The sequence below is a fragment of the Procambarus clarkii genome, chromosome 5 (assembly GCF_040958095.1).
Source record: "Procambarus clarkii isolate CNS0578487 chromosome 5, FALCON_Pclarkii_2.0, whole genome shotgun sequence".
NCBI classification, from domain to species: domain Eukaryota; kingdom Metazoa; phylum Arthropoda; class Malacostraca; order Decapoda; family Cambaridae; genus Procambarus; species Procambarus clarkii.
This window is the reverse complement of record NC_091154.1, coordinates 9,307,439-9,333,771: the sequence shown is the minus strand read 5'-3', so window position 1 is coordinate 9,333,771 and position 26,333 is coordinate 9,307,439. Positions and strand designations below refer to the sequence as shown.

At 43.2% G+C, this 26,333-nt stretch overlaps 1 protein-coding gene and 1 long non-coding RNA gene across 3 annotated transcripts; both read left to right on the top strand.

Annotated features, from left to right (window-relative positions):
• Positions 1-1,587: 1,587 nt before the first annotated feature.
• On the top strand, positions 1,588-9,765 carry LOC138373211 (uncharacterized). Its single transcript, XR_011231086.1, has 3 exons — positions 1,588-2,655; positions 8,492-8,709; positions 9,338-9,765. It is a non-coding gene; the product is annotated as an uncharacterized lncRNA (long non-coding RNA).
• A 10,968-nt stretch (positions 9,766-20,733) lies between these two features.
• On the top strand, positions 20,734-25,625 carry LOC123765434 (fibrinogen- and Ig-binding protein-like). Of its 2 annotated transcripts, XM_069339241.1 has the most exons (4): positions 20,734-21,571; positions 23,430-23,652; positions 24,616-24,670; positions 24,761-25,625. In XM_069339241.1, exon 1 carries the CDS (start codon positions 20,800-20,802, stop codon positions 21,352-21,354), a length of 555 nt encoding a protein of 184 aa, XP_069195342.1. In that variant the 5' UTR covers positions 20,734-20,799; the 3' UTR covers positions 21,355-21,571; positions 23,430-23,652; positions 24,616-24,670; positions 24,761-25,625. The 2 variants fall into 2 exon arrangements, with proteins under 2 accessions (XP_069195342.1, XP_069195339.1); XM_069339238.1 differs by having other exon boundaries at positions 24,616-25,625.
• The last annotated feature ends 708 nt before the right edge of the window (positions 25,626-26,333 follow it).

Sequence of the window (26,333 nt, the reverse complement as noted above, 5' to 3'; positions counted from 1 at the left end):
AAATATTTGTATCCTAGTCTTATCTCATCTAAATAGAGTCCTTCCAAGTAGATTTTTTCTACACAAGTTACTTTGTATTTTGTTGTATATAATTACGTATATATATACACATGAGTTGTAACATTGTTGTACAGCCAATAGCACGCTTAGCTTTTCGGGCAGGTCCTTAATCCAATTATTTTCCAGGAATACGACCATGCCAAATCGTTTAACAACTAGGGGCCAGATTCACGAAAGCACTTACGCAAGTACTTACGAACGTGTACATCTTTCCTCAATCTTTGACGGCTTTAGTTACATTTATTAAACAGTTTACAAGCATGAAAACTTGCCAATCAACTGTTATTATTGTTATAAACAGCCTCCTGGTGCTTCAGTGCTCATTAACTGTTTAATAATTGTAAACAAAGTCGCCATTGAGGAAAGATGTACACGTTCGTAAGTGTTTGCGTAAGTGCTTTCGTGAATCTGGCTCCTGGTACCCATTTTACTGTTGGGTAAACAGAGGCTACAGTTAAGGATTGGCTCCCAGTCAATCCTCCCCGGCCAGTGAAGGAAGAATTTATGTTTATTATTGAATAATGCTTAAGTGTGTTACAGCTGTCCACCATTGCCGTTCTCTTAACATTTTCTTCGTCTTCTTCCAACCCGTCCTCAACTCAAGTCCATTCCATTCAGCGGTCGACCCCACAGACGCATTGATAAATTTTAACATGCTGTTAATTCCAAACAGAAAGTTTCTCGAATATATATTAATATTAAAATATATTAGCATATTGTGCATATATAGGCATAGGTTAGGTGTTTAGGTTCTGTTGGCGGATATTTGTATTTCTAGTACATGGGTGAAGCATTTACAGCGTTGTGGTTCGAACAAAAGTCGTCAGTGAAGCACTTGTTCCGGAAGTGTTCGAACATCAACAGTTGTGAGTCGTGTGTAAACCGTTTTTCAGTCATAAACAGGGGGTTTAGCGGGTGCATGGATTCACTTTTGGGTCTTTGTTTGGAGGACGGGCTGGATAATGATTAAAAAGCGGTTTAAACACGACTCACAAATGACAACGTCCGAACACTTCCGGAACATGTGCTTCGCTCACATCCTATGTTCGAACCACAATTCTATAAATGCTTCACCCACGAACATAAATTACAAATAATCGCCAACAGAACCTAAACACCTAACCTAACCTAACCTAACCTAACCTAACCTAACCTAACCTAACCTACACCAAACTATACATAGAATAATTATGTATAATAATATTAATTTATATAATAGAACAAACCAATTTTTAATACACAGTATGTTAAAAGTAATGAATGTGTCTGGGGAGGACGGCCGCTGCTTTGACCAGCCTAGTGTGAGGCCGGGTTGTTCTACCTTAAATATATTATTATACATTCAATGACAATATTAATACAATCATTAAATCATGTAGTGTTACTCTATATATTAAAATATATTGCTCTGAAAACTGTATCAGCCGCTTAACAATATATTGGGGGACTTCAATTACAAATTCTCGACTTTTGACAATTCGGATCTGGCAACCCAGCTTAGGACAACGACCCTTGAACGCTGTCCACTCAGCCGCGAGGGCCCAGCAGTGGATCAGCTTGCTTGGAGTGGAGATGGGGGACGCTCCCAGCAACAGTCCGTTAGACCGAGGTCGCCGGAGGCAGGAGGCACTTCGCTTGACGCAGGTGACAGTTCGCTTGACGCAGGTGACAGCTTTCTTGACGCAGGTGACAGTTCGCCTGACGCAGATGACTGCTCGCGTGTCAGGTGACATCAGGCTTGAGGCAGATAGCAGCTCGCTTGACGCAAGAGACGGCTGGCTTGACGCAGTTGACGGTTTGCTTGACACAGTTGACGGTTTGCTTGACGCAGTTGACAGTTTACTTGACGCAAGAGACAATTCCCGGAGGGCAGAGTCCAGCTACCTGGAAGTAGAACGCCTCCCTTCAACATCTACCCTGGGCCCCCAGCATCTACCCTGGAACCCCCAGCATCTACCCGGGACCCTCGGCATCTCTCAGGGATCCCCACCATATATCCTGACCCCCCAACGGCTACCCAGGTCTCATAGCATCTACCCAGGGCTCCCAGCATCTACCCGGACCAGAGCATCTACCCGGACCAGAGCATCTACCCGGACCAGAGCATCTACCCGGACCAGAGCATCTACTCGGGCCAAAGCATCTACCCGGGCCCCCAGGATATAACCTGGCCCCCAGCATCTACCCGGGCCCCCAGCATCTAACCTGGCCCCAAGCATCTGCTCTGGTGCCTCAACATCTATCCGCCCCCCCCCCCCCAACATCTATCCGGGGTCCCTCCGCATCTACCCTGGCCCCCAGCATCTACCCCGGGCTCCCCAGTATTTACCTGGGGCCCCCAACATCTACCCGGGTCTCGGCCTCTACCCGGGGCCCAAGCATCTACCTGGACCCCCAGCATCTACCTGGACCCCCAGCATCTACCTGGACCCCCAGCATCTACCTGGACCCCCAGCATCTACCTGGACCCCCAGCATCTACCTGGACCCCCAGCATCTACCCAGGCCCCCAGCATCTACCCAGGCCCCCCAACATCTACCTTGGGGCCCCAAGCATCTACTCTGGCCCTCCGTCACCTTCCTCCACTCGGCTAAGGTCGGTATTAATAATGTTTAGGGAAAGTAGACAATGGTTTACCATCAGTGTTGGTTCTTTAGGTGAAGTATAGCAGTTTACCTGAGTTTACCTCGGGCCACTAACACAAGTGGCCTCGGCGGGGACAGGATGCCGGGACAAATACCTGGAGCATGCTCGCACCGTCTCGCCCAGCGCCCACCTCACGCTGTCTAACACACACTAACCCCATGTTACTTTACGGGGTGGGTTAGGTTAACTTGTGTAATCTATCTTAACCTCAACTTTACCTTTACTTTACCTTTTACCTTGCCTTTACATTACCTTTACCTCTACCTTAACCGTTACCCTTAAGCTTCCCTTATCCTTAACCTTTATTTTGCCTTTATGTTGCCTTTATGTTGCCTTTGTTGCCTTTACCTTTTATCTTGTAGAAAAATTGTCGGGATTGCTTATTGAGATCTACTAGGGACCTGTACTGTACTGAATTAAAAATTACAGTATGCAAAATGAATCCAACTAAAGTCCATAGGTAGGGTCGTAAAGCCTAGCTCCTCTTTTCATAATGACAGACTGTGGGCTGTATGGGGCAGGTGGGGGGTCCCTAAAGGTGAGTGAAGTTGACGGAAGATCTACCATCTACCTGCAGATAATTCGACAAATCGACTTGTATTATTAATACAAGGATGATTACATAACCTCGGTTCTATAACTGAACACTGGTTCTGTTTAAACGGAGGATCTAAACATGTACACAGGCCAGTCTAGCAGCATTACTAAAACAGCTAATATTCACATATTAATAAACACAAAGATTTGTATTATAGAGGTATGATATATATATGAATATGCAATTACATGACCTTAAATGTGGTCCATGTATTGGTAACTAAGTACAAGAGATTATATTCAATATGATAAACTTGCATGATAAATTAAAGATAACCAAGCAGTTATTAACTTAATATATTATCGTATATTATCATATACGATAATATATTTTCATACTTTATAATATATAAAGTTTAAGCTTTATAATAGTTTCATCTTTATAATATATAAAATTTCAGTTGAGTTTGACTTTCAATGACCGAGGTTGTATACCTCATGTGTCAAGATACAATGACCGAGGTTGTATACCTCATGTGTCAAGATACAATGACTGGGGTTGTATACCTCATGTGTCAAGATACAATGACTGGGGTTGTATACCTCATGTGTCAAGATACAATGACTGGGGTTGTATACCTCATGTGTCAAGATGCAATGACTGGGGTTGTATACCTCATGTGTCAAGATACAATGACTGGGGTTGTATACCTCATGTGTCAAGATACAATGACCGGGGTTGTATACCTCATGTGTCAAGATACAATGACTGGGGTTGTATACCTCATGTGTCAAGAAACAATGACTGGGGTTGTATACCTCATGTGTCAAGATACAATGACTGGGGTTGTATACCTCATGTGTAAAGATACAATGACTGGGGTTGTATACCTCATGTGTCAAGATACAATGACTGAGGTTGTATACCTCATGTGTCAAGATAAAATGACTGGGGTTGTATACCTCATGTGTCAAGATACAATGACTGGGGTTGTATACCTCATGTGTCAAGATACAATGACTGGGGTTGTATACCTCATGTGTCAAGATACAATGACTGGGGTTGCATACCTCATGTGTCAAGATACAATGACTGAGGTTGTATACCTCATGTGTCAAGATACAATGACTGAGGTTGTATACCTCATGTGTCAAGATACAATGACTGAGGTGGTATACCTCATGTGTCAAGATACAGTGACTGGGGTTGTATACCTCATGTGTCAAGATACAATGACTGAGGTGGTATACCTCATGTGTCAAGATACAATGACTGAGGTGGTATACCTCATGTGTCAAGATACAATGACTGAGGTTGTATACCTCATGTGTCAAGATACAATGACTGAGGTTGTATACCTCATGTGTCAAGATACAATGACTGAGGTTGTATACCTCATGTGTCAAGATACAATGACTGAGGTGGTATACCTCGTGTGTCAAGATACAATGACTGAGGTTGTATACCTCATGTGTCAAGATACAATGACTGGGGTTGTATACCTCGTGTGTCAAGATACAATGACTGAGGTGGTATACCTCGTGTGTCAAGATACAATGACTGAGGTGGTATACCTCGTGTGTCAAGATACAATGACCGAGGTTGTATACCTCGTGTGTCAAGATACAATGACCGAGGTGGTATACCTCGTGTGTCAAGATACAATGACTGAGGTTTTGGTGAATGAGTTCTAAATAAATTTAAAAAGTTCAGTTGCTGAAAGATTAAAAGTAAACTTGGTGATATATGGGGCGTTGCCCCGCCCTGTAATGACAAACATACTTATTGGATATATTAAAGTTATACAAGCATGCAATTGGCCAATCAACACGCTACAGTATCATTCAATATACTTATGTCTGAGTGCCGTCTAAGAAGTTGCCAAACTGATAACACTCTTGTAGAATCTAAGACACTATATTTCATGTCACAGCTTTGATGTTTATCATTTTGGTACCGTTGCTAATGGACTGTCCTTGATTGCGTTTGCAGTAGGATAAGGTAGGTGTGGTGGAGGCGGCGTCCCTTCGAGCCACTCTACTCCCTTTAGATAAAGTACTAGTACGGACTTGCAGTCTCCGTGGTGTAGTGGTAAGACACTCGCCTGGCGTTCCGCGAGCCCTTTGTCATGGGTTCGTATCCTGGCCGGGGAGGATTTACTGGGCGCAATTCCTTAACTGTAGCCTCTGTTTAACGCAACAGTAAAATGTGTACTTGGATGAAAAAACGATTCTTCGCGGCAGGGAATCGTATTCCAGGGACCATAGGATTAAGGACTTGCCCGAAACGCTACGCGTACTAGTGGCTGTACAAGAATGTAACAACTCTTGTATATATCTCAAAAAAAAAAATAGGACACGCAGAGATCACACTAACGTGATGCATCAAATGAACAAATCCACAAGGGCCGTGACGAGGATTCGAACCTGCGTCCGGGATCCAGTAAGTTCAGTAGAACTTCGGTTTCAACCCTTTTTTAACCCTGTCGTAGCTCAGACGATTAAGGCAGTGTCTGGGATGCTCCCGGACGCAGGTTCGAATCCTCGTCACGGCCCTTGTGGATTTGTTCATTAAAGTACTAGGAATTTTTCCTTATGGCTATTATCCAGATACTCCCCAAGTTCTAGAGAGTAATCACTGGTGATAGATAAGTTGGTATAGTGTCCTTTACTGAATGTTTGCAGGCGCCGTCACACGTGTTCACTGTAAACAACGTTCTCTGCCTCCGGCGCTGCTTAGGTCGCTTCTCTCCCGAGTTTGCTTAGGTCGCTTCTCTCCCGAGTTTGCTTAGGTCGCTTCTCTCCCGAGTTGACTCCACCCTCTTCTCAGGGTAACCTTCAATGCATATGGATTGATCATTTTTACTGTCTAGACATATGATTGAGATATGATTATAATATAGATATAAGATTTATAGATTGATAGTAATGGATAGTACTATTGATTCTTATTAAAGATTTGATTTAATCCTCACCGGTAATGGATTCTTTATTCCAACATTTTGTAATAGATATTCTTTTAGAAGCTTCTAGATCCTTGAGAAATCCTGCAGTCACGTAGGCACCATGGGCCCTATGGTGTACGTGATCATAGTGGCATTGTGGTGTAGGATATAGTGAATATGTAGATTACTGATGTGATTTTGATATAGAAATAATACATTACTTAGATAATATAGATATAGTGGGTGAAATTTTCCACATGCCTCACCTTTACCTTTTCTTCACCTTAACCTTACGTCACCTTTACCTTACCTTTTTACATTAACCTTACCTTAAATTTCCCTATACCTTAACATAACCTTAACCTTACCTTTACTTTAAACTTTGCCTTATCTCTACCTTGTCTTTACCTAAGCCTTTACCTAAGGGGGCGTCAGTTTCCAATTTGCCCTAAAAATGCAACAAATGAAAACTCGTTCGATTTCAATCAAACTTTTTTGACAAGTTCTATATGAAAAGCGTTTCATCTGGTCCAAGTTTCAGCATCGTAGCATAAATAGGAAGGGAGAAAAAAAATATTGAAGTTGTGAAAATTATGCAAAAATGGTCAAAATCGATTATCAATAAAGTGTCAACTGAAATCATAACTATGACTCTTTGCTATCACAATAGTATATATTAAACAAATATAATTAGTTTAATTGAAAAAAAAAAAATTTTCCCCCATTTTTTTTTCGGCCGATTTGCATCAAACTTACACACCTGACTGTACGTAAGCCTATCTGTAAGGACGCCAATTTTGGAGAAAATTGGTTGATGTCAACCTCAGCCACAGATTTTAGAACCTTAGACTTCATTCATTTTTTTTTTTCCATTGACACAAACGTTTACAAAACTGATTCATTTTTTATTCAATTTACATGAAACTTACACAGTATATGTGGAGGGCATGTCTCTACATTTGAGTTTTCATTTTTCTCTAAGTTCATTTATTGATTTTATAATAGCAATAAACATGCCATATTTGCAAAAAAAAAAAAAAATTGGGAACTTTGAACATTTGTATTAGGAAAACTAAAGATGTTTTGGAAATTCTATATCTCAAGGTCCTTTATTATATGCTAATGTGTCAGAAAAGTCACAGAATAATTATATCTGAAACGTGTGTTCTGAAGTGTGGACTTGAAAATGTGTAAAAAACGTTGAAAAAAAAAAAAATCTCCCTTTCTATTTACGCTGCAGTACTGAAACTTGCGACAATTAAAGCACTTTTCATATACAACTAGTCAAAAAATATTGGTTGACATTGAACAACTTTGATTCTGACAATCTGACGCCCCCTTAATCTTACCTTAACCTTTAGTAGCAGGTGTGAGCGGTGCAGGCTCTAGTTCATTCACCTCTGTTCCATATCCCCAGTAGTATGTATACCAAAGCCTGAGCCGCATGTGTAGTGTCACTTCTGAGCATTTTTCCTTTTACCATGCAGGACAGAGTTCAATCCACGACCGTCCAGAAGTGGTGGGGCACCATTCCGTCCCTCTGTCCCATCCCAAACCCATATCCCGACCCCTTCCCAGTGCTATATAGTCTTAATGGCTTAGTGCTTTCCCCTGATATTTCCGTTCCTTTTAACATAAGTCGGTGTTTTGAGTCGTACATGATTGTGTTGCATGGTTTGACTTCACTCACTCATCTTGTGTTGCAAGGTTTGACTTTACACTATACCTCTCCTTGCAACTTCTACTTAAGCCTAGATATTTTATATTTTGCTTCATATTTGTCATAGCTAAAACACCTTCACTGTCAACTTGTAGTTTTGATGTGGTGTTCCGCCACCTCGTTGACCACTATTCCAACATGAGATGGAAGCCACATCAATTTAATTTTGTGACCTTTCAACTGTATCTCATTTATCCTATTCTTACAATCAACTATGGACATGAAGATTAGATTTGGATTGTTTAAAGAGTAAAGTGCTCCTCGGCCATCGACAAATAAAGTTTATTTTCGTCATGACGTACTTCCTCCAAACCAGCCGAAATGGTCTGCAGTTCAGGTTGTGTGGTTGATATATAATTACTACGTCAAAGGTTCAATCTTCCTGTCCACAGTTCCAAACTCAGTGTATTCCCTTATCAGGACACCACAATTACCTGCCCTCCCATCTTCCGACACGTCACAATATACATGTCAACTATTGCCTCTTGGTAACCCAGATATCATGCTTCCATACACCGTAGTTGTACCGGTCCTTTTACCCTTCTGGGGTACAATTTTCACTTGTATTTTCTGTATTTTCCAGGGAGAATTAGTCCTACTACACTGTCAAGAGTACATCGTAGTTCTTGGTCATTAGCCTCGTGTGGAAAGTCTAGTTTGCTGGAGGTGTCACTTAAGCAAGTCTGAACATGTTAACTATGGGAAGGTTATATGCAAGCAATTGTGGAGTTTGAGGCGTAGTGTAAAATGTATTCATCAACCAGCAGGAGCAGCACCTGTCTCAACCATCATAGTCAGCAGGTATTTGTGAGGGTGTGAGCGTTATAATGTATGAAGTATACACTCGGTACGATGCACCCTTTGTGGTTAATCAGATCCCTGCTTCACACACACTAGGCTAGAATCACTACCCACATCCTCTCTGTATTGTGAATAAAAAGCTGCGAGCTCTTAAATGTAACTCGGTCATGGCTTTCTTCCCCTACTACTGAAATAGGTGGAAGGAAATGGGTCCTGGCTAGATTGTAATGGCCCCTCGCATACTAGACTCGTGGCCCCTTAATGGCAGATAGATTGGACATTATTATGCAAACAGCATTATGCCACTTAGTTACTCTGCATCTCGAAGAATGTCCCCCTTCTTTGGATAAGTTTCAAAATAACACATAGCAAGGATTGGGTAGATGGGACAGTATCCCGACTCATTTTGTAAACATGCAACCATAAAGGATTTGATAGAGGGACTAGCGACGTAAATCAACACTGATGTTTCAAATTAAAAAAAAAATGTATATAGGCTGCAATACTCAATAGCTTGCATTACTCGAAAACAAAATATACACTGGTAGATGTTTTTATGTCTGGGTTAGTTGGTTTCCAGATTTCCGTGTAGCCTACTCAGACTAAAGCAGAATTTTCTAATTTCCAGATTGCCGATTCTCAAGGCTAGTGAGGTTACCAGATTGATGCCCAAAGCCAGTGAGACTATACCAGACTGATTCACAAAGAGGGTCTAAGGGTCAAAGGCCCCGCGTCCTGGCCTCCGCCTCCCCTATTCCACAAAGTGTACGGAACGGTATTCAGATTTAGGTCCACCTTGAGCCAGGTGCTTGACCACTTTGTATAATGTTGCAGAGGAATTTGGGACTAGAAAAATTGTGTTCTTGCCCATTTGTATATAGGGCAGGAATTTTGTATATATAGTGTTGACATTGTTCAATTTTATATGACCAGTCTCTTGTATTTGATGATCATTTTATCCTGAGGTAAGAGAACCTCTGTGTGTGTGTGTGTGTGTGTGTGTGTGTGTGTGTGTGTGTGTGATGCCAAATACGATGACGACGGAGTACTTTGCTTTAGGAGGTCAAACTGTACCCTGATCTGGTGCATTATACCGGTAAGAGACGGGTAAATCTTAAGGGAAGTGCAACCCTCTGGACAAGGCTCTTGCACCCAGGCACTGCCGGGTGGGTAAACATTGGGCAGCAACGACGAGAGCCACCATGATCTACCGAATCAAGGTACGATTTAGAAGGGGACCGGACCCTACCCGGTCAGAGATCGTGGATTTGATTAGCACGAAAATCAACGTTGCCCCACTGGACGTCGTCGACGATGAAGGACCTAAACTGCTGTTCAGCAGTACACAGCCGTACAGGGTCTATTTGACCCCACCAACCTTACTGCTCTCGAGGAGGCACATGATCCTCACGCCAGCCACGTCACTACCTCGCAGCCAGGGTGGTGGTTGTCCGGAGAGTGAGCTACCTCCTCTCTGGAAAAACTGCCGCCTCTTGTTGTCACCAGCATAAAACAGAATCCTTCGTTGACTGCTGTGTCTGTAAAGTATTTGTGTGCAGGACGGCCATCTCTCCACCATGGTCACCTGCACTTCGCCTTAGGAAGCTGCCTCTGCTACTACCAACGGCTTCCGATGTTTTGGCATCGCTTGCACTCAACAGATCAGCAAAGAACATTATTACCAGCTTCGACAAGTGCTATAGCTATGAGCACTTCACAAAAAAGTGTACGTCTCCGGACCAACGGTGCAGCAAGTGTGCTAAAAATTACCACTTCAAAGGATTCACCAACAACTTCCTCCACTGCCTTCTCTGCCAAGGTGACCACACTGCCGTCTCAATCAAGTGGCCCCGAAGACGTGCGGAAATAAAGATGTCAGACGCCAGGCAGGTCAACACCAGTCGCAGTGCACCATCAACATTCAATCGTGCAAGCCGCCAACTTTCATGAGCTCTCGGGTGGAGGCGGAGCTTCTGCACAGCCTGCAAGCCATTGAGGGCCTAGCTCCCAGTCCGCCAACCAATCAACAACTCGGCCACAACAGACACTACCTCTCTGGCCAATCAACGAACACGCCTTCACCACAGCTACGACTTCAAAACTACAGCTTCAGCCACTGCCACAGCTACGACTTCAAAACTACAGCTTCAGCCACTGCCACAGCTACAACTTCAGTTACTAATACCACTTCAGCCTCTGATATCACCATCTCTCCAGCTGTACTGGCGGATATCCTGTAGGCTGACGCCCACTCTGTGCAACATGTTACAGATCCTGCAACGTCCTTGCACATTGCCACTTCAGACCAAACATCTACTAATCCAGTTTAACCTGTGGCTACATCAGCTTCACCGGCACCTACACCTGATGCTCCTGCAGACCTCCACTTATATTCTGATGTCTCTCCTGCTTCTGATGACATTGAAGAACATTTACCTTCCCCAGAACCGGCATATACCAGTGACTCGAGTAGTTTTGGAACTACATTACAACGTGAAAACACTATAGCTGGATCTCCTGAGTACAGACGGCTCACCAGCCGTATAAATAACAAGAGCTATGAAGAATACTTGCAGACTGAGCTAGAAAATAAGAATCTCTAGATAAAAGCCACCACCATCCTCGAGGAATGCGACAAATCCACACTGGCCCTCGAACTTTTCCTCGAGGACTTTGTCGAGTACAAGAAACGCCACGAAATGATTACCAGAAGCAAGAAGATATAAGAAAAGATATAAGACGACATGAGACGACGACTCCAGGAAGAGGACTCCAGAAAGATAATATCAGACGAGTCTGTCATCACCTAGAATGAGGAAGCACCGCCACTGCCGCCCTTCCTGACCTGATTCAGCCTAGCCAGATGTGGGGTTGTCTTCAGCATCGACTTAAGACACGCAGCTGGGTCAAGCTCTGGCACTTTTCTATACAACTTCAACGTTTCCTCTCACCGACTTCTCTTCTGCTGTCCCATCTTCAAGGCTCGCCCTAATGGGCGTCTCGTGTATATTATTGTATTGTATAAGATGGTAAGCGTCCTTTATATTTGAAATTATTATGAACACTTTTTGTTGAATACTTTCCTGTTGGCATATTGTTGGCTGGGAAGCTTCACTCATTACTGTCAGTGATAAATATTGTGATGTAAATTTAAATGTTTATATAAATCTGAAGTTACATTTTCTGTGTTTAATGATCTGATAAACACAGAATACCTGCAAAATGTAAGCATTAATATTCTGTAATGATAAACCTTTTCCTGTACTGTATGTGAACAGTTTGACACACAATGGAGCATATTTGTAATATTGACTCGACGTAAACAGCTTTTGTTTTTGCCCCCCCCCCCCTCCTCCCCGCTCAGCTCGTTGTCGCCGTGTGGGTGCTTAATGGGCGGCTGCCGGAGTGTGATGCTCCTTGGGACAGTCCTCTGTCCTTTTGTAGGCCTTGTGCTCCTGCTGCCTTCCTCTACAATTGTACTGAGCACCTTTTCCTTTTTAGTTTCTCTCCCCCCTCTTCTCCTATCTGCTTGTCCGTTTCCTGCCGACCTTTTGCTTGTTCTGGTTCTTCCCTTGGACTTCTTCTATTTTGACGCCCGGGTGCTTGAGGAGTCACTCTTGCACCCGTAGAACTGTAGTACCCGCCGTCGAGAGCGAGGGGAACCTTTTATTGTCAATCCTCCTTTCGTCACTGAACCCGATCTCGACGGACTGACGGTTCTTAAGGTAGCGTTTGTGGGGCGTATACTCACGACGCACCCCTAGGAGGCCCCGGCATGATCGGCGATAGCTTCTTGTTGGGTGTCCTGCCTCTAATTGTGGCTCCATGGTGGGTGTGGGGGCACATTCGTGGATGAATGTTTTTTTCGTGACGATATCTACTGTTTCTGCTGTTTCTCCTTTACCTTCTCAGGCTCGTGGGGTGGGCGACTAAGCCTCCGAGTCGATCCGTGTTGGAAGACCGGGCTCTGTAGCCTCCGCTGCATTGGGCCCCGACCTTGCTCCTCCTTTGGCCTCTGACTCCTCCCCCTGGCTCCCCTCCCTCCTGTGGTTGGGTCGAGCCCCAAGCCCCCAGTAGTGACTACCTCGTCCCCTGGCGCGGCTCCTTCTCTAGTTGTAACTACTGCGCCTTTTAACCCCTCTCTCTATGGGGGTTCTCAACGCCGTCCTCGTCACGGCCGCCCTCGCTCGATTCCTTCCCATTCTGATACCTATCAAGCCTTGTTTGGTCCCGCTTCGTGGGCCAAATATTTTGATCTCCTCCCTCATGATTCTTCGCCTTCTGACGATTTCTCCCTCCATCGACATCTCGTCGATTCCGTGGATGCCTCCGTTACTTTCAACCCCACTCGTCTCGGTACACGTGTCGTTGCTGCTCCTTCTCAGGATGCTGCTTCCCGCTTGGCTGCCTTATCCTGCCTTGGCGAGACCCCCGTTCGGGTCTCGAAGAACGCTCAGTTGAACGCCAGTGTTGGCACTATTCTCCTCCCACCCCATGTTGCGACCGGTGTTCGGGACCTGCGCGACTGCCACGACGATATTCGACATATCCTCGCTGCCCAGGGCCATTCTGTCCTCCAGGTAGACGCGTTTACTCGTCCCCCTCGTGGTCGTCGCCGCCAACCACTTCGGGTTGTGAAGATTACCTTTGATGGTAGGACCCTTCCACCCTCTGTCATTCTTGCTGGTGCCAGGTGCTCTGTCCAGGAGTACATTCCTTCTCTAGGCTCTGTAACAAGTGCAGGAGGTTTGGGCATGGTGCCCTCTGCTGCTCTGTGACTGTCTTTTGTGTGGGGGCGAAGGTCACTCTTAAGTCGGAGTGCACTTCTCCCCAGGCTCGTTGCCTCAATTGCGGTGAGGCCCATCCTAACTTCTCCCGTGCGGCGTCCATTACAAACTTGAGGCAGCCGTCCTCAACTTGAAGCACCGGGAGCGTTTATCTTTTCCTGATAAACGCTCTTTTCTTTCCCTTCCCTTTTCCCTTACTTTCTTTTCCTTTAACTGTTCTTTTCCCATCTCCCGTAAAAGTATTCCTTATTCCGACTTTTATCCTGTTATTCATTCTTCCATTCTTGCCCGTTGGCAGGGTTGTTGGTCCTCTGTAGTTGGTAACAAGCTGCGTACTCTCAAACGTAGTGTGTCCCCCGTGGCCTTCCTCCTGCCACTGTAACCGGCGGTGGGAAACTGCTTTGGCACGGCTGTGGGTTGGTCATACTCGCTTAACCTACGGTCACTTAATGGAGCGCCGCCCTGCTCCTTATTGTCCTAGTTGCATTGTCCCTCTTACGGTCGTGCATGTTCTTCTTGAATGTCCTGACTTCCAGGACGAGCGTGTGTCTTGCTTTCCGACCGCCCCTCGCGGTCGCCTGTAACTTAATGGAATTCTTGGTGAATCGGATACTTTTGATATCGTTCGCCTTATGCGTTTTTGTTCTCGTATTGGCATTCTTGGTGATATTTAGCGCCCTCTGATTATTTCGCACTTTGGTGCTACATAGCCTTCCCGGTTTGGTGCCACCTTACCACTCCCAGGATGAGTGGCGCTAACAAATACTGTTACTATGGCGGTGTGGCCACTCACAGGATGAGTGACGCTGCCCAATAAACTCTACCCCCTCGGGGCAAAATGTAAAAAAAAAAAAAAAAAAAAAAAAAATTGTACTGTAAAGGAAAATTTTCTTGTTTTTATAAAAGTAGAATGATTAGTAGAAAGGTGTAATTTTGTGGAAAAAAAAAATTGTAATGTATATACAGTACTGAAGTCCTTGTTTAGATTGTCCAATAAATTTTCAAAGTAATAAATTTTATTTTTAGATGTGAGGTTTGCTTTTCAACCAATACAAATGCTTAACATTAATGATATTATTCATGGCCCTGCTTCGTAACATTGGCTTCACTAATGGTTAAGTAACGTTTACTCTGTAGTGCCAATTGGCGTGTCAACACGCTAGTTACAGTCGCAGGCTGATCTTTGACACCCTGCACAGTGCAGTGCACGCTTAAGTTTTGATACGCTACAGTTTCGTTTTATGGAATATTTGCTGTGGTTCATACGTCAGGCTGCGAGCAGCCGCGTCCAACAGCCTGGTTTACCAGACTATCAACCAGGAGGCCTGGTCAGTGACCGGGCTATACCTTGACCCTTGGAATCGAATGCAAGGGAAAATAGAACATTTTCTTTCTTAGATACAAAATAATTTTTAAATTTTAAATGAAGGAGCCACCAGTTATACAAGTGTGTCCCCTCCATGGTGCCTCCTTGCCGTGGTGAGGGGCTCACGTACACCTCCCTGGGACGGGTGTGGGTTGCTTGTACCCCCCTCTCCTGCCCCCTCTTTGGGTGGTGTACGTGCTGAAGGGCACCATGTAGGGGCCTTGTGAGCCGTCGGACCACCCGCTGGAGGGGTCGCCTGTGAGAGGCCGCCCTGAGTGGATGGTTGGATGTCCAGGCTTGGGCGATAGGGGGAATGGAGTCTTAACAGTGTGGGAGAATGGACGATGTAGTAGGACTCACCTGTAGAAAAGGGGGAGCACCGCTGGGGACGACACCCTGCACTGGCCCGCGCTCGGCCTCCCTGGTAGGTGGTATCCCTTGGTTCCAGGTCCCAAACCTTTAAAATTGAGTGCTGAATGGATGACGACACGATTTGTCTTAACCAGGCTCGTGGGGTGGGCGACCAGGACCTAGATCAGGAAGCTCTGTGTATTTCTTCGTAAGTAGGTTTGCTACGAAGGTTCCTAAGTGTGCCCTAAGAAGATGCTTAGGTGCGATTCAAAAACGTCCACTTGGGAAGAAATTTGTTGGTGCACCTGCGTGCCGATAGAGGTCACTACTGTGTTTCGTTTGGCCAATCAGAAAGCAGCAACATTCTTCATATTGAAGATTTAGCGCTGGCTTATCGGAGCTCTACTGCCTCCTATTTACGTCGAATTTTCTTATAAAATTAGTATATTTCGAAGTAAAACAATGTTTTTTCAACTTCTACAGCCAGCACCGACATTGTAGTAAACAAATATGTTACATTTGTTGTTTACCTACGTAATTCTAAGAGATACTGTGTAGCTGTCCTTGTTGCTCGGAAAATGCGCTGACAATTATTGTATATATTTACTGAATTTACCCAAGGGCCACTAACTATCTAGTGACCTCGAAGAAGACAGAAAGCCAGCGGCTTGTTAAAGGGCCTGCCAATTGTCTTAATGATATTTTTTAGCTGGAATTTGGCATTTACGGCTTCAGCGGGTAGGCGGTTCCATGGGTTTATAGCCCTCTTGGTGGGGAAAAAAAACATCTGTTTTCAGTCCTACTTGAGAGAACACACTCTCCAACACTATATCTGTGATTGCCCTGTTATCAGTGACTTCATACCAAATGGTATGAGGTATTTTGAGCTCTGTAATTATTTCATACACTCAGGAATATTGGAAGATATTCTTATGCTGCACCCAGATTTTGCCAGTGGAGGCTAATAGATCAGCATTAAGTATTTTGTTCTCTCCTAATTCCATGTATGACTGGCCATCCTGTGAGGTGAGGATGTTGGATGAGCTTGTAGCTGGTTTTTGATCTACACTGTGTAGTCCCTTTATACAGAATAGGGAAGCAGCACATTGCTGTGTATACCTAACATGTTTAAAATACATTGTTTGAGAGGAGTCTTGTAGAAACTGGTAAGAGTAATTATAATATAATGTTTACATGATTCAGTGCTTACCTCTTGTGAAAATCGCGAAGAGTTGTTTAGTCAGAGTTGATTTGTTTTTTGTATTGAGGCTGGTATTTTCTAAATTGATTCCATGTATGTCTAACCATCCTGTGAGATGGGAGTATTAGATAAACTTATAGCTAGTCTTATCCACACTGTGTAATATTCCATATAGAATAGGGTAGCAGCACATTGCTGTGTATACCTAATCTTCTTAATAAAAAAAATCAGTAATAAAGATTTTAAATTATAGTTTGTATTACAAATACAGTACTGTATTATCCTTATTAAATCATGTTGACCATGGATCATTAAGATCTCATGTTGATATGTAATAGTCATATTTCTTTTGAACTGCTAATCCATGCTAATCATTCATTAAATTGTACATTGTCTCAATTTTTCACTTCCTTGGATATAGTGTACAGTACAAAAAGATAGGATAAAAATAAGCCAGTAATATTTCTTTCATTATATTTTTTATTTAAATAACTGCATCAATATTTTTACAGCTGACAGGATTTGTTTTACCATACAGGTGCATTTTATTAAAAAAAAATTTGGTTTATTGTTACACACAATGGTGCTACATAGCCTTCCCAGCTTGGTGCCTTCTTTTAATACTTACTGATTAAAAAATAAATAATAAATACATTTTATTCAGGAAAAGTACATACAGTTGATTTACAAACATAATGTTGGATTTATAGGACAGAGCTAGTACATACAATACCTAAAGCCACTAATACTCATAGCATTTCGGGCAAGGTGTGGGGGAAAAAACACGGACTAAAACTTAATAGTAATCGAGATTAGGTATAAATTGTGTTGAAAGAAGGAATAAAAACTACAAAAAGGGGGGTTAACATAGCATAAATCAGCAATTGCACATGTTGGTGAACAGCGTTGTTTAAAAAATAGCAAGACATGGGTTGACATTTAGGAGGTAAGTTAGGTTACATGGAGTTAATTAGGCAGTACTTGGTTTAACTCTTAAACTGGTTGAGAGAGTTACAGCCTTTGACATGATTCGGGAGGTCATTCCACATTCTGGGTCCCTTGATTTGTAGAGCACTTCTAGTTTGGTTACACACAGCCAAATTGTGTAACAGGAAGAGGTCTTGGACACAAATTTGTTCCATGCTAAATGTAGAGGAATCAGCTGAGTATTCCTCGAATAAAATAAGTTGCCTCGGCTTATAAGGTAAATAAAATAAGCATTTCTCAAATAAGTAGCTGCCTCACCTCACTGCCTTACTGCTACATAGCCTTCCCGGCATGGTGCCTTCTTTTGATAATTACTTGTTCCACACCCAAATTGTATAACAGGAAGAGGTCTTGGACCCCTACTTCCCTCTCTTTTTTAATAGTCTAGTCATAATTATAGCTTTAGTATTCAATGAATAAAGTTTTTGACATTTTTACCCTTATCCTTACCTAACATCATTTGTGCAGCATATTTTTATTTCATGTCTCAGCCCAGATTTAATTTCAAAATAAAACCAAACTAAATAAATTAGAAATGGGTATGTATAGCTAAGGTACACCCTTACTACTAGGTGAACAGGGGCATTTGGTGATAGTAAATGATCCCAACAGGCAGGGCTCATCACCTCTCATATTTCATGTTCACCAGTGTTTATTTACTTAATAACTACTGGTATAATATCTTGCTATTATAAAACTAATTCTACTATCATAAAAGACATATTTACTTTAAGTTTCAAGCAGAGAATGCATATATAACTAACACGAAGGACTCCTCTTCACTAGATAAAATTGTTATAATCTTTTTATGTTCCAAAATCTTAAAATCGATCCCAGTGTTATGTAGTTGAGAAAAATTGAGTTATATCCAGTTTACGTAAAGCTACGAGTGGTCGAAACCACACTTAGATCCCGGAATGAACTTACGAAGGTTTTTCCACTTAGTGTAGCTACCTGAATACCGCCGTAGCCGCCACGAAGGCGCTAAGAAGGAAAACATTCGTAGCTAAGCAGAAAAACCTTCGTAAGTACCTTCCTGAATCTTGGCTCCAGGTCCCTGGGTCGGACTGTACTGGAAGACTGGGATCTATAGCCCCCACAACAGGGCCCGGTTTAGACCCAGACCGCACTCTTCCTCCCTGCTCCCCTCCCTCATGTGGTTGGGTCGAGCCCCAAGCTTGCTGTGGTGACCGTCTCGTCACCTTGCACGGCTCCATCTCTTATTGTGACTACTGCGCCATATGACCCGTCTCTCTCTAAGAGGTTCTCGTCGCCGTCCCCGCCACGGCCGTTCTCGTATGCTCCCTTCCCTACACTAATTCATACCATGCTTTGTTTGGTCCTGCTACGAGGACTAAGTATTTTGACCACCGACCTTTATATTCTACCCCTCCTGACAATTTTCCCTTCATAGCCATCTTGTTGATTCAGTAGATGCCTGTTACTTTTAACCCCGCCCGTCTTGGGACCCGTGTCGTTGCTGCTGCTCCTCAGGATGGAGCCATCCAGCGGTCCAAGAATTAATGCAAAAGCAAACTGAACTTGGGAACGCCCTTGATCAAATTAAAAGGGCGCAGGACCAAATCCTCCAGTTCCTGCAACAGCAGAGTCCATCATGTGAAGGGCCAACATGCCAGAGTCTGGTACAAGGTGGTACAAGGTACAAGCTGTCATGGTATATGACAGCGGACACAACAATGCTCCCATAACATCAGTGCACACAGTACCCCCAGTGCACACAGTACCCCCAGAGCACACAGTACCCCCAGAGCACACAGTACCCCCAGAGCACACAGTACCCCCAGTGCACACAGTACCCCCAGTGCACACAGTACCCCCAGAGCACATAGTACCCCCAGTGCACCCAGTACCCCCAGAGCACACAGTACCCCCAGAGCACACAGTACCCCCAGTGCACACAGTACCCCCAGTGCACACAGTAACAGCAATGCACTCACAGGTCACCACAGATTAGACAATAACAAAAGTGAACATCAAAATAATGCTCAAAGTGCATCTGTTAGTATCCATTTTGAAGTTGTTTGCTAACAGGAAAGAACATCTCACTCTATTACAATGGAATTGCAATGGAGTTCGCAATAGAATTAATGACATCATACAGTACGTCCGTGGACACCAAACTGACGTCATAGTGCTACAAGAAACACTAGTGGGTGATGACTTCAACCCAAGATTCAGCGGTTATCTGAAGTTCTACCTTCCAGCTGGGGAAAAAAAAACGGAGCCTCACTACCTTTATCACAACGCTATAAATGCTTCACCCACGTACTACAAATACAAATAATCGCCAACAGAACCTAAACACCTAACCTATCCTATGCCTATATATACACAATATCCTAATATATTATAATATTAATTTATACTTGAGAAAATTCCCGTTTTGAATGAACAGCATATTAAAATTTATGAATGCGTCTGTGGGGTTGACCGCTGGATGTGCAACTCGTCCTCGACTCAAGTCCATTACATCCAGCGGTCAACCCCACAGACGCGTTCATAAATTTTAATATGCTGTTCATTCAAAACGGGAATTTTCTCAAGTATAAATTAATATTATAATATATTAGCATATTGTGCATATATAGGCATAGGTTAGGTTAGGTCAGGTGTTTAGGTTCTGTTGGCGATTATTTGTATTTGTAGTACGTGGGTGAAGCATTTATAACGTTGTGATTCGAACAAAATTCGTCAGTGAAGCACTTGTTCCGGATATGTTCGAACGTCAGCAGTTGTGAGTCGTGTGTAAACCGCTTTTCATTCATAAACAGGGGAGTTTGGCGGGTGCATGGAATCACTTTTGGATCTTTGTTTGGAGGACGGGCTGGGATGTAATGGACTTGAGTCGAGGACGGGTTGTTTTGGTCGTAATACAAGGCTGTAAATGCTTCACCCACGAACTAAAATACAAATAATCGCCAACAGAACCTAAACACCTAACCTAACCTAAGTCTAACTATACATAGTATTTTTTAGTAATAATAGTAAATTATTACATAGTAATAATTTACATATTAGAACAAACCAATTTTTAATACACAGTTTGATAAAATTGATGAATGTGTCTGGGGAGGACGGCCGCTGCTCTAACCAGCCTAGTGTGAGGCCGGGTTGTTCTACCTTAAATGTATTATTATATACATTCAGTGATAATATGAATACAATTATTAAATCCTGTAGTATTACTCTATGTATTAAAATATATTGCTTTGAAAACCGTTATCAGTCGATATACAAAATATTGGGGGACTTTAATTACAAATTCGCGACATTTGACAATTCGGATCTGGCAACCCGAGCTTAAGACAACGACCCTCGAACGCTGTCCACTTAGGCGCCAGGCCCCCCAGTGGTGGATCAGCTTGCTTGGAGTGGACATGGGGGACGCTGCCAGCAACAGTTCGTTCGACCAAGGTCGCCGGAGGCAGGAGGAATTTCGCTTGACGGAGGTAGCAGCTCGCTTGACGCAGTTGGCAGCACTCCTGATGCAAGTAACAGCACGCTTGACGCAGGTGACAGCACGCTTCACGCAGGTGAAAGCTCGCAAGAAGCAGGTGGAAGCGGACTTGAGACAAGAAGTAGCGGACTTGCCGCAGGAGGCAGCGGACTTGCCGCAGGAGGCAGCGGACTTGCCGCAGGAGGCAGCGGGCTTGCCGCAGGAGGCAGCGGGCTTGCCGCAGGAGGCAGCGGGCTTGCCGCAGGAGGCAGCGGGCTTGCCGCAGGAGGCAGCGGGCTTGCCGCAGGAGGCAGCCGTCTTGAGTCAGGAGGCAGCCGTCTTGAGTCAGGAGGCAGCCGACTTGAGACAGGAGGTAGCTCGCTTGACGCAAGAGGGAGCTCGCTTGACGCAAGAGGTGGCTCACTTGACGCAAGAGGCAGATCAATTGATGCAAGAGGCAGCTGGCGGGGAGCAGAGTCCAGCTTCGTGGGAGTAGAACGCCTGCCTCCCCAGCATGTACCCTGGGCCCCCGAGCATGTACCCTGGGCCCCCAACATCTACCCAGGGGCCCGATATCTACTGAACCCCAGCATCTACCCTGGGGCCCCAGCATCTACCCAAAGGCCCTTAACATCTACCCTAGGCCCTTAACATCTATCCGGGGGTCCCAACATCTACCTTGGCCCTTCGTCACCTTCTTCCACTCAGCTAAGGTAGGTATTAATAATGTTTAGGGAAAATAGACAATGTACCATGAAAGTGTACAATGTACAATGAAAGTAAACAATGGGTTACCAGCAGTGTTGGATCTTCAGGTAGAGCATAGCAGTTTGCCTGAGGGGTCACTATCACTAGTGGCCTCGGCGGGGACTGGAAGCCGGCGCATATACCTGGAGCATACTTGCCTGGCCTGGCCCTGCCCACGCCCGTGCTGCGTCGTCCCGCTCCATGTTACTTTACATAATTGAACCTAACCCACCGTGTTATTTACCTTACCCATATCCTTACCCATATCCTCACCCTTATCCTTACTCTTAACCTTACCCTTATCCTTACATTTACCTTACATTTACCTTAAATTAACCTTAAATTAACCTTAAATTTAACCTTAACCTTAAATTTAACCTTAACCTTAAATTTAACCTTAACCTTAAATTTAACCTTAACCTTAAATTTAACCTTAACCTTAAATTTAACCTTAACCTTAAATTTAACCTTAACCTTAAATTTAACCTTAACCTTAAATTTAACCTTAACCTTAAATTTAACCTTAACCTTAAATTTAACCTTAACCTTAAATTTAACCTTAACCTTAAATTTAACCTTAACCTTACCTTACCTCTAACTTGCCTTAACCTGTAGGAGCAGGTGTGAGCGGTGCAGGCTCTGTAATTCACATTGACTTTTGTTCCATATTCCCAGTGTGTGCTCTGTACAACATTCTCCAGTAGTATGTATACCCAAGCCTGAGCCGCATGTGTACAGTGTCACTTTTGAGCATTTCTCCTTTTACCATGCAGTCCACCAAGTGGTTGGGCACTATTCCTTCCTGCCTAGCCCGTCCCAAATCCATATCCCGACCCTTTCCCAGTGTTATATAGTAGTATTGGATTGGTGCTTTCCCCTGATATTTCCCTTCATTTTACCGTAAATCGGTGTTTTGAATCGTATGATTGTGTTGCATGGTTTGACTTCCCTCGTACATAATTGTGTTGAAGGCTTTGATTTTACAATATACCTCTCTTCGAAACTGCTGCCCAAGCCTGAATATTTTTTTTCAATTTGCTATTTATTTCTCATTATTAAAATACATTCACTGTCAACTTGTGGTTTTGATGTGGTGTTCCGCCACCTCGTTGACCACTATTCCAACATGAGATGGAATCCACATGAATTTAATTTTTTTGTGACCTTTCACCTGTGTCTCATTTATCCTATTCTTACTAAACCTAAACTATGGTACATGAAGATTGGATTTAGATTAAAGAATCAACTGCTCCTCGGCCATCGACAAATAAAACTATTTTCGTATTGCTGGACTTCTTCCAAACCAGCCGGAATGGCCTTCAGTTCAGCTTGTGTGGGTGATATATAGTTACTAAGTCACAGGTTCAATTTTCCTGTTCATAATTCCAGACTCGGTGCCAGTCGGCCGAGCGGACAGCACGCTGGTACTTGTGATCCTGTGGTCCTGGGTTCGATCCCAGGCGCCGGCGAGAAACGATGGGTAGTTTCTTTCACCCTATGCCCGTTACCTAGCAGTAAAATAGGTACCTGGGTGTTAGTCAGCTGTCACGGTCTGCTTCCTGGGGGTGGAGGCCTGGTCGAGGACCGGGCCGCCGGGACACTAAAAAGCCACGAAATCTAAAGATAACCTCAAGATTCCCTTTATCAGGACACTACAATTAACTATCCTGCCATCTTCCGCCACCGACCCGTCACAATATGTCAACTATTGCCTCTTGGTAACCCAGTTATCGTGCTTCCATACACCGTAGTTGTCCCGGTTCATGCTGAATCCTTTTAACCTTCTGGGGTAAAATTTTCACTTAAATTTTCTGTATTTTCCAGGGAGAAGTAGTCCTCCTACACTGTCGAGTCCCTGAGGTCATTAGCCTCGTATGGCAAGTGTCTTGTGTTGCTGGAGGTGTGTGTGTGCGCATCTCTCAAGCAAGTCTGAACATGTTAACTATTGGAAGGGCATATGCAAGCAATTGTGGAGTTTGGCGCCTACTGTAAAATGTATTCATCACCCAGCAGGAGCAGCACCTGTCTCAACCATCATAGTCAGCTGGTATTTTTGAGTTATAAAATATGTAAAGTATTCACACAGTCCTATGCACTCTTTGTGGTTAATCAGATCCCTGCTTCACACACATTAGGCTAGAATCGCTACCCATATCCTCTCCGTATTATTAATAACAAGCTGTGAGCTCTTTACATGTAACCCATACCCATGGCTTTCCTCCCTACCACTGAAATAGGTGGCAGGAAATGGGTCCTGGCTAGACTGTAATGGGCCCTCACACACACGACTCGTGGCTCCATAATGGAAGAGAGATAGGGACATTATTATACAAACAACATTATGCCACTTAGTCACTCCACACCTCAAATAATGCCCCCCCCCCTGTCTTTGGATAATTTTCAAAACATCACATGCAAGAATTATTGGGTTGATGACACTAGCCAAACTCATTTGGTTAAAAAAATGCATCTATAAAAGATTTGATTGAGGGACTAGCGACGTAAATGAACACTGTTGATGTCTCATATATATGTGTATATGTATGTATATGTATGTATATGTGTGTATGTGTATGTATGTGTATGTATGTGTATGTATGTGTGTATGTATGTGTGTATGTGTGTATGTATGTGTGTGTGTGTGTGTATGTGTGTATGTATGTATATATGTATATATGTATGTGTGTATGTGTGTATGTGTGTATGTGTGTGTATGTATGTGTATGTATATGTATGTATATGTATATATGTGTATATATGTATATATATGCATATATATGTATATATATGCATATATGTATATATATGTATGTGTATGTATATGTATGTATATATATATGTATGTGTATATATGCGTATATATGTATATATATGTATATATATGTATATAATTAGAATGCAGTACTATACAGCTTGCATCACTTTTGAATTATATAAATCTGTTCTGGTTAGCTGATTTCGAGACTGTTCAGTGTAGCCTACTCAGACTAAAGAATTTTCAAATTTCCAGATTACAGATTCCCATTGCTAGTGAGGCTACCAGACTGATTCCCAAGGCTAGTGAGGCTACCAGACTGATTCCCAAGGCTAGTGAGGCTACCAGACTGATTCCCAAGGCTAGTGAGGCTACCAGACTGATTCCCAAGGCTAGTGAGGCTATACCAGTCAGATGGAAGAGGCCAGTGAGGCTACCAGACGGATCACCAAAGAGGTTCCAGGGATCAATGGCCCCGTGGCCTGATCTCCACCTCCCTAAGTCCATAGACTAGGGTACGATACGGTATTCAGGTTTAGGTCCACCTTGAGCCAGGTGCTTGACCACTTTGTATAATGTTGAAGAAGAATTTGGGGCTGGAAAAATGTTGTTCTTGCCCATTTGTATATAGGTCAGAGTTTTGTATATTTAGTGTTCACATCGTTCAATTTTCTTAGACCAGTCTCTTGTATTACCTGACCTGACCAGTATTATCAAATACTGGTCTCTTGACCAGTATTTGATGGTCACATTATCCTGAGGTGAGAGCCAACTAGTCAGCACATTGTGTACGTAAGTATATATATAATGCCAAATAAGATGAACTACCTTTATATTTTAAACGAATATGAACACTTTTATTGACATTTTTGTTGCCTGAGAAGCTTCACTCATTCCTGTCAATGTGATGAATATTGTGATGTAAATTTAAATGTTTATATAAATCTGAAGTTACATATTCTGTGTTCAGTGATCTGATAAGCATAGAATACCTGCCAAATGTGAGCATTGATATTCTGAAATGTGATGAAATTTTTACTGTACTGTATGTGAAGTTTTACACACAATGGAGCATATATATAATATTGACTCAACATAAACAGTTTTTTGGCATTGAATACAAAATTCAAACATTCTCAGCCAGACGGTTAAGGGTCGGGTTAAATAGCTTAAATGTGTAGAATAGTAAACCCCACATTGAGTTAGGAAAATACTATTTGTCATATATAGATACTTTCATAAGATTTCCCCATTTTGCACCCGCATGATAACATAAGATTTTAAGGGTTGACGAATGTTAATCTTGTTTAAGAACCTGTTTACTTGAGACAGTTAAGCAAGTCCCAGCTGTGTCTGGGTACAAGTGACAAGATGAACCCGGCGGGTTTTCTTCCTATTAGGGATGTGTCCACTCGTAGGATGAGTGGCGCTGCTTAATACTGTCATTAGCGCTGCCCAATACTGTCACTATGGCAGCGTGTCCACTCACAGGATGAGTGGCGCTGTCCAATGAACTCGCCCCTCGAAGCAAAATTTTTTTTTTTTTTAGGATAATGTTGTACTGCAAAGGAATTTTTTTATGATTAATGTTATTATTCTACATTAAAACGTGATAATTTCTTGAATCCCAAGAAATCACAATATTTAAAAGTGAATTTTTTAGTAAAAAAAATAAAAAAAATAAAAAGTTTGATTTATACAGTACTGTAGTTCTTGTTTAGATTGTCCAATAATTCATCAAATTAACACTTATTATATTAGCGCCCCCCCCCCCTTCCTTCCTGTTCAGCTCGTTGCTGCCGTGAGGGGGGCTTAGTGGGCGCCTGCCGGAGTGTGATGCTTCTTGGGGCGGTCCCCCCTGTCCTTTTGTAGCTTTGTGCTCCTGCTGCTGTCCTCTCAAATTTTGCTGGACGCCTTTTCCTTCTGTTTCTTTTTCTCCCCCCCCCCCCCCTTTCTCCTTTCTCGTTGTCACT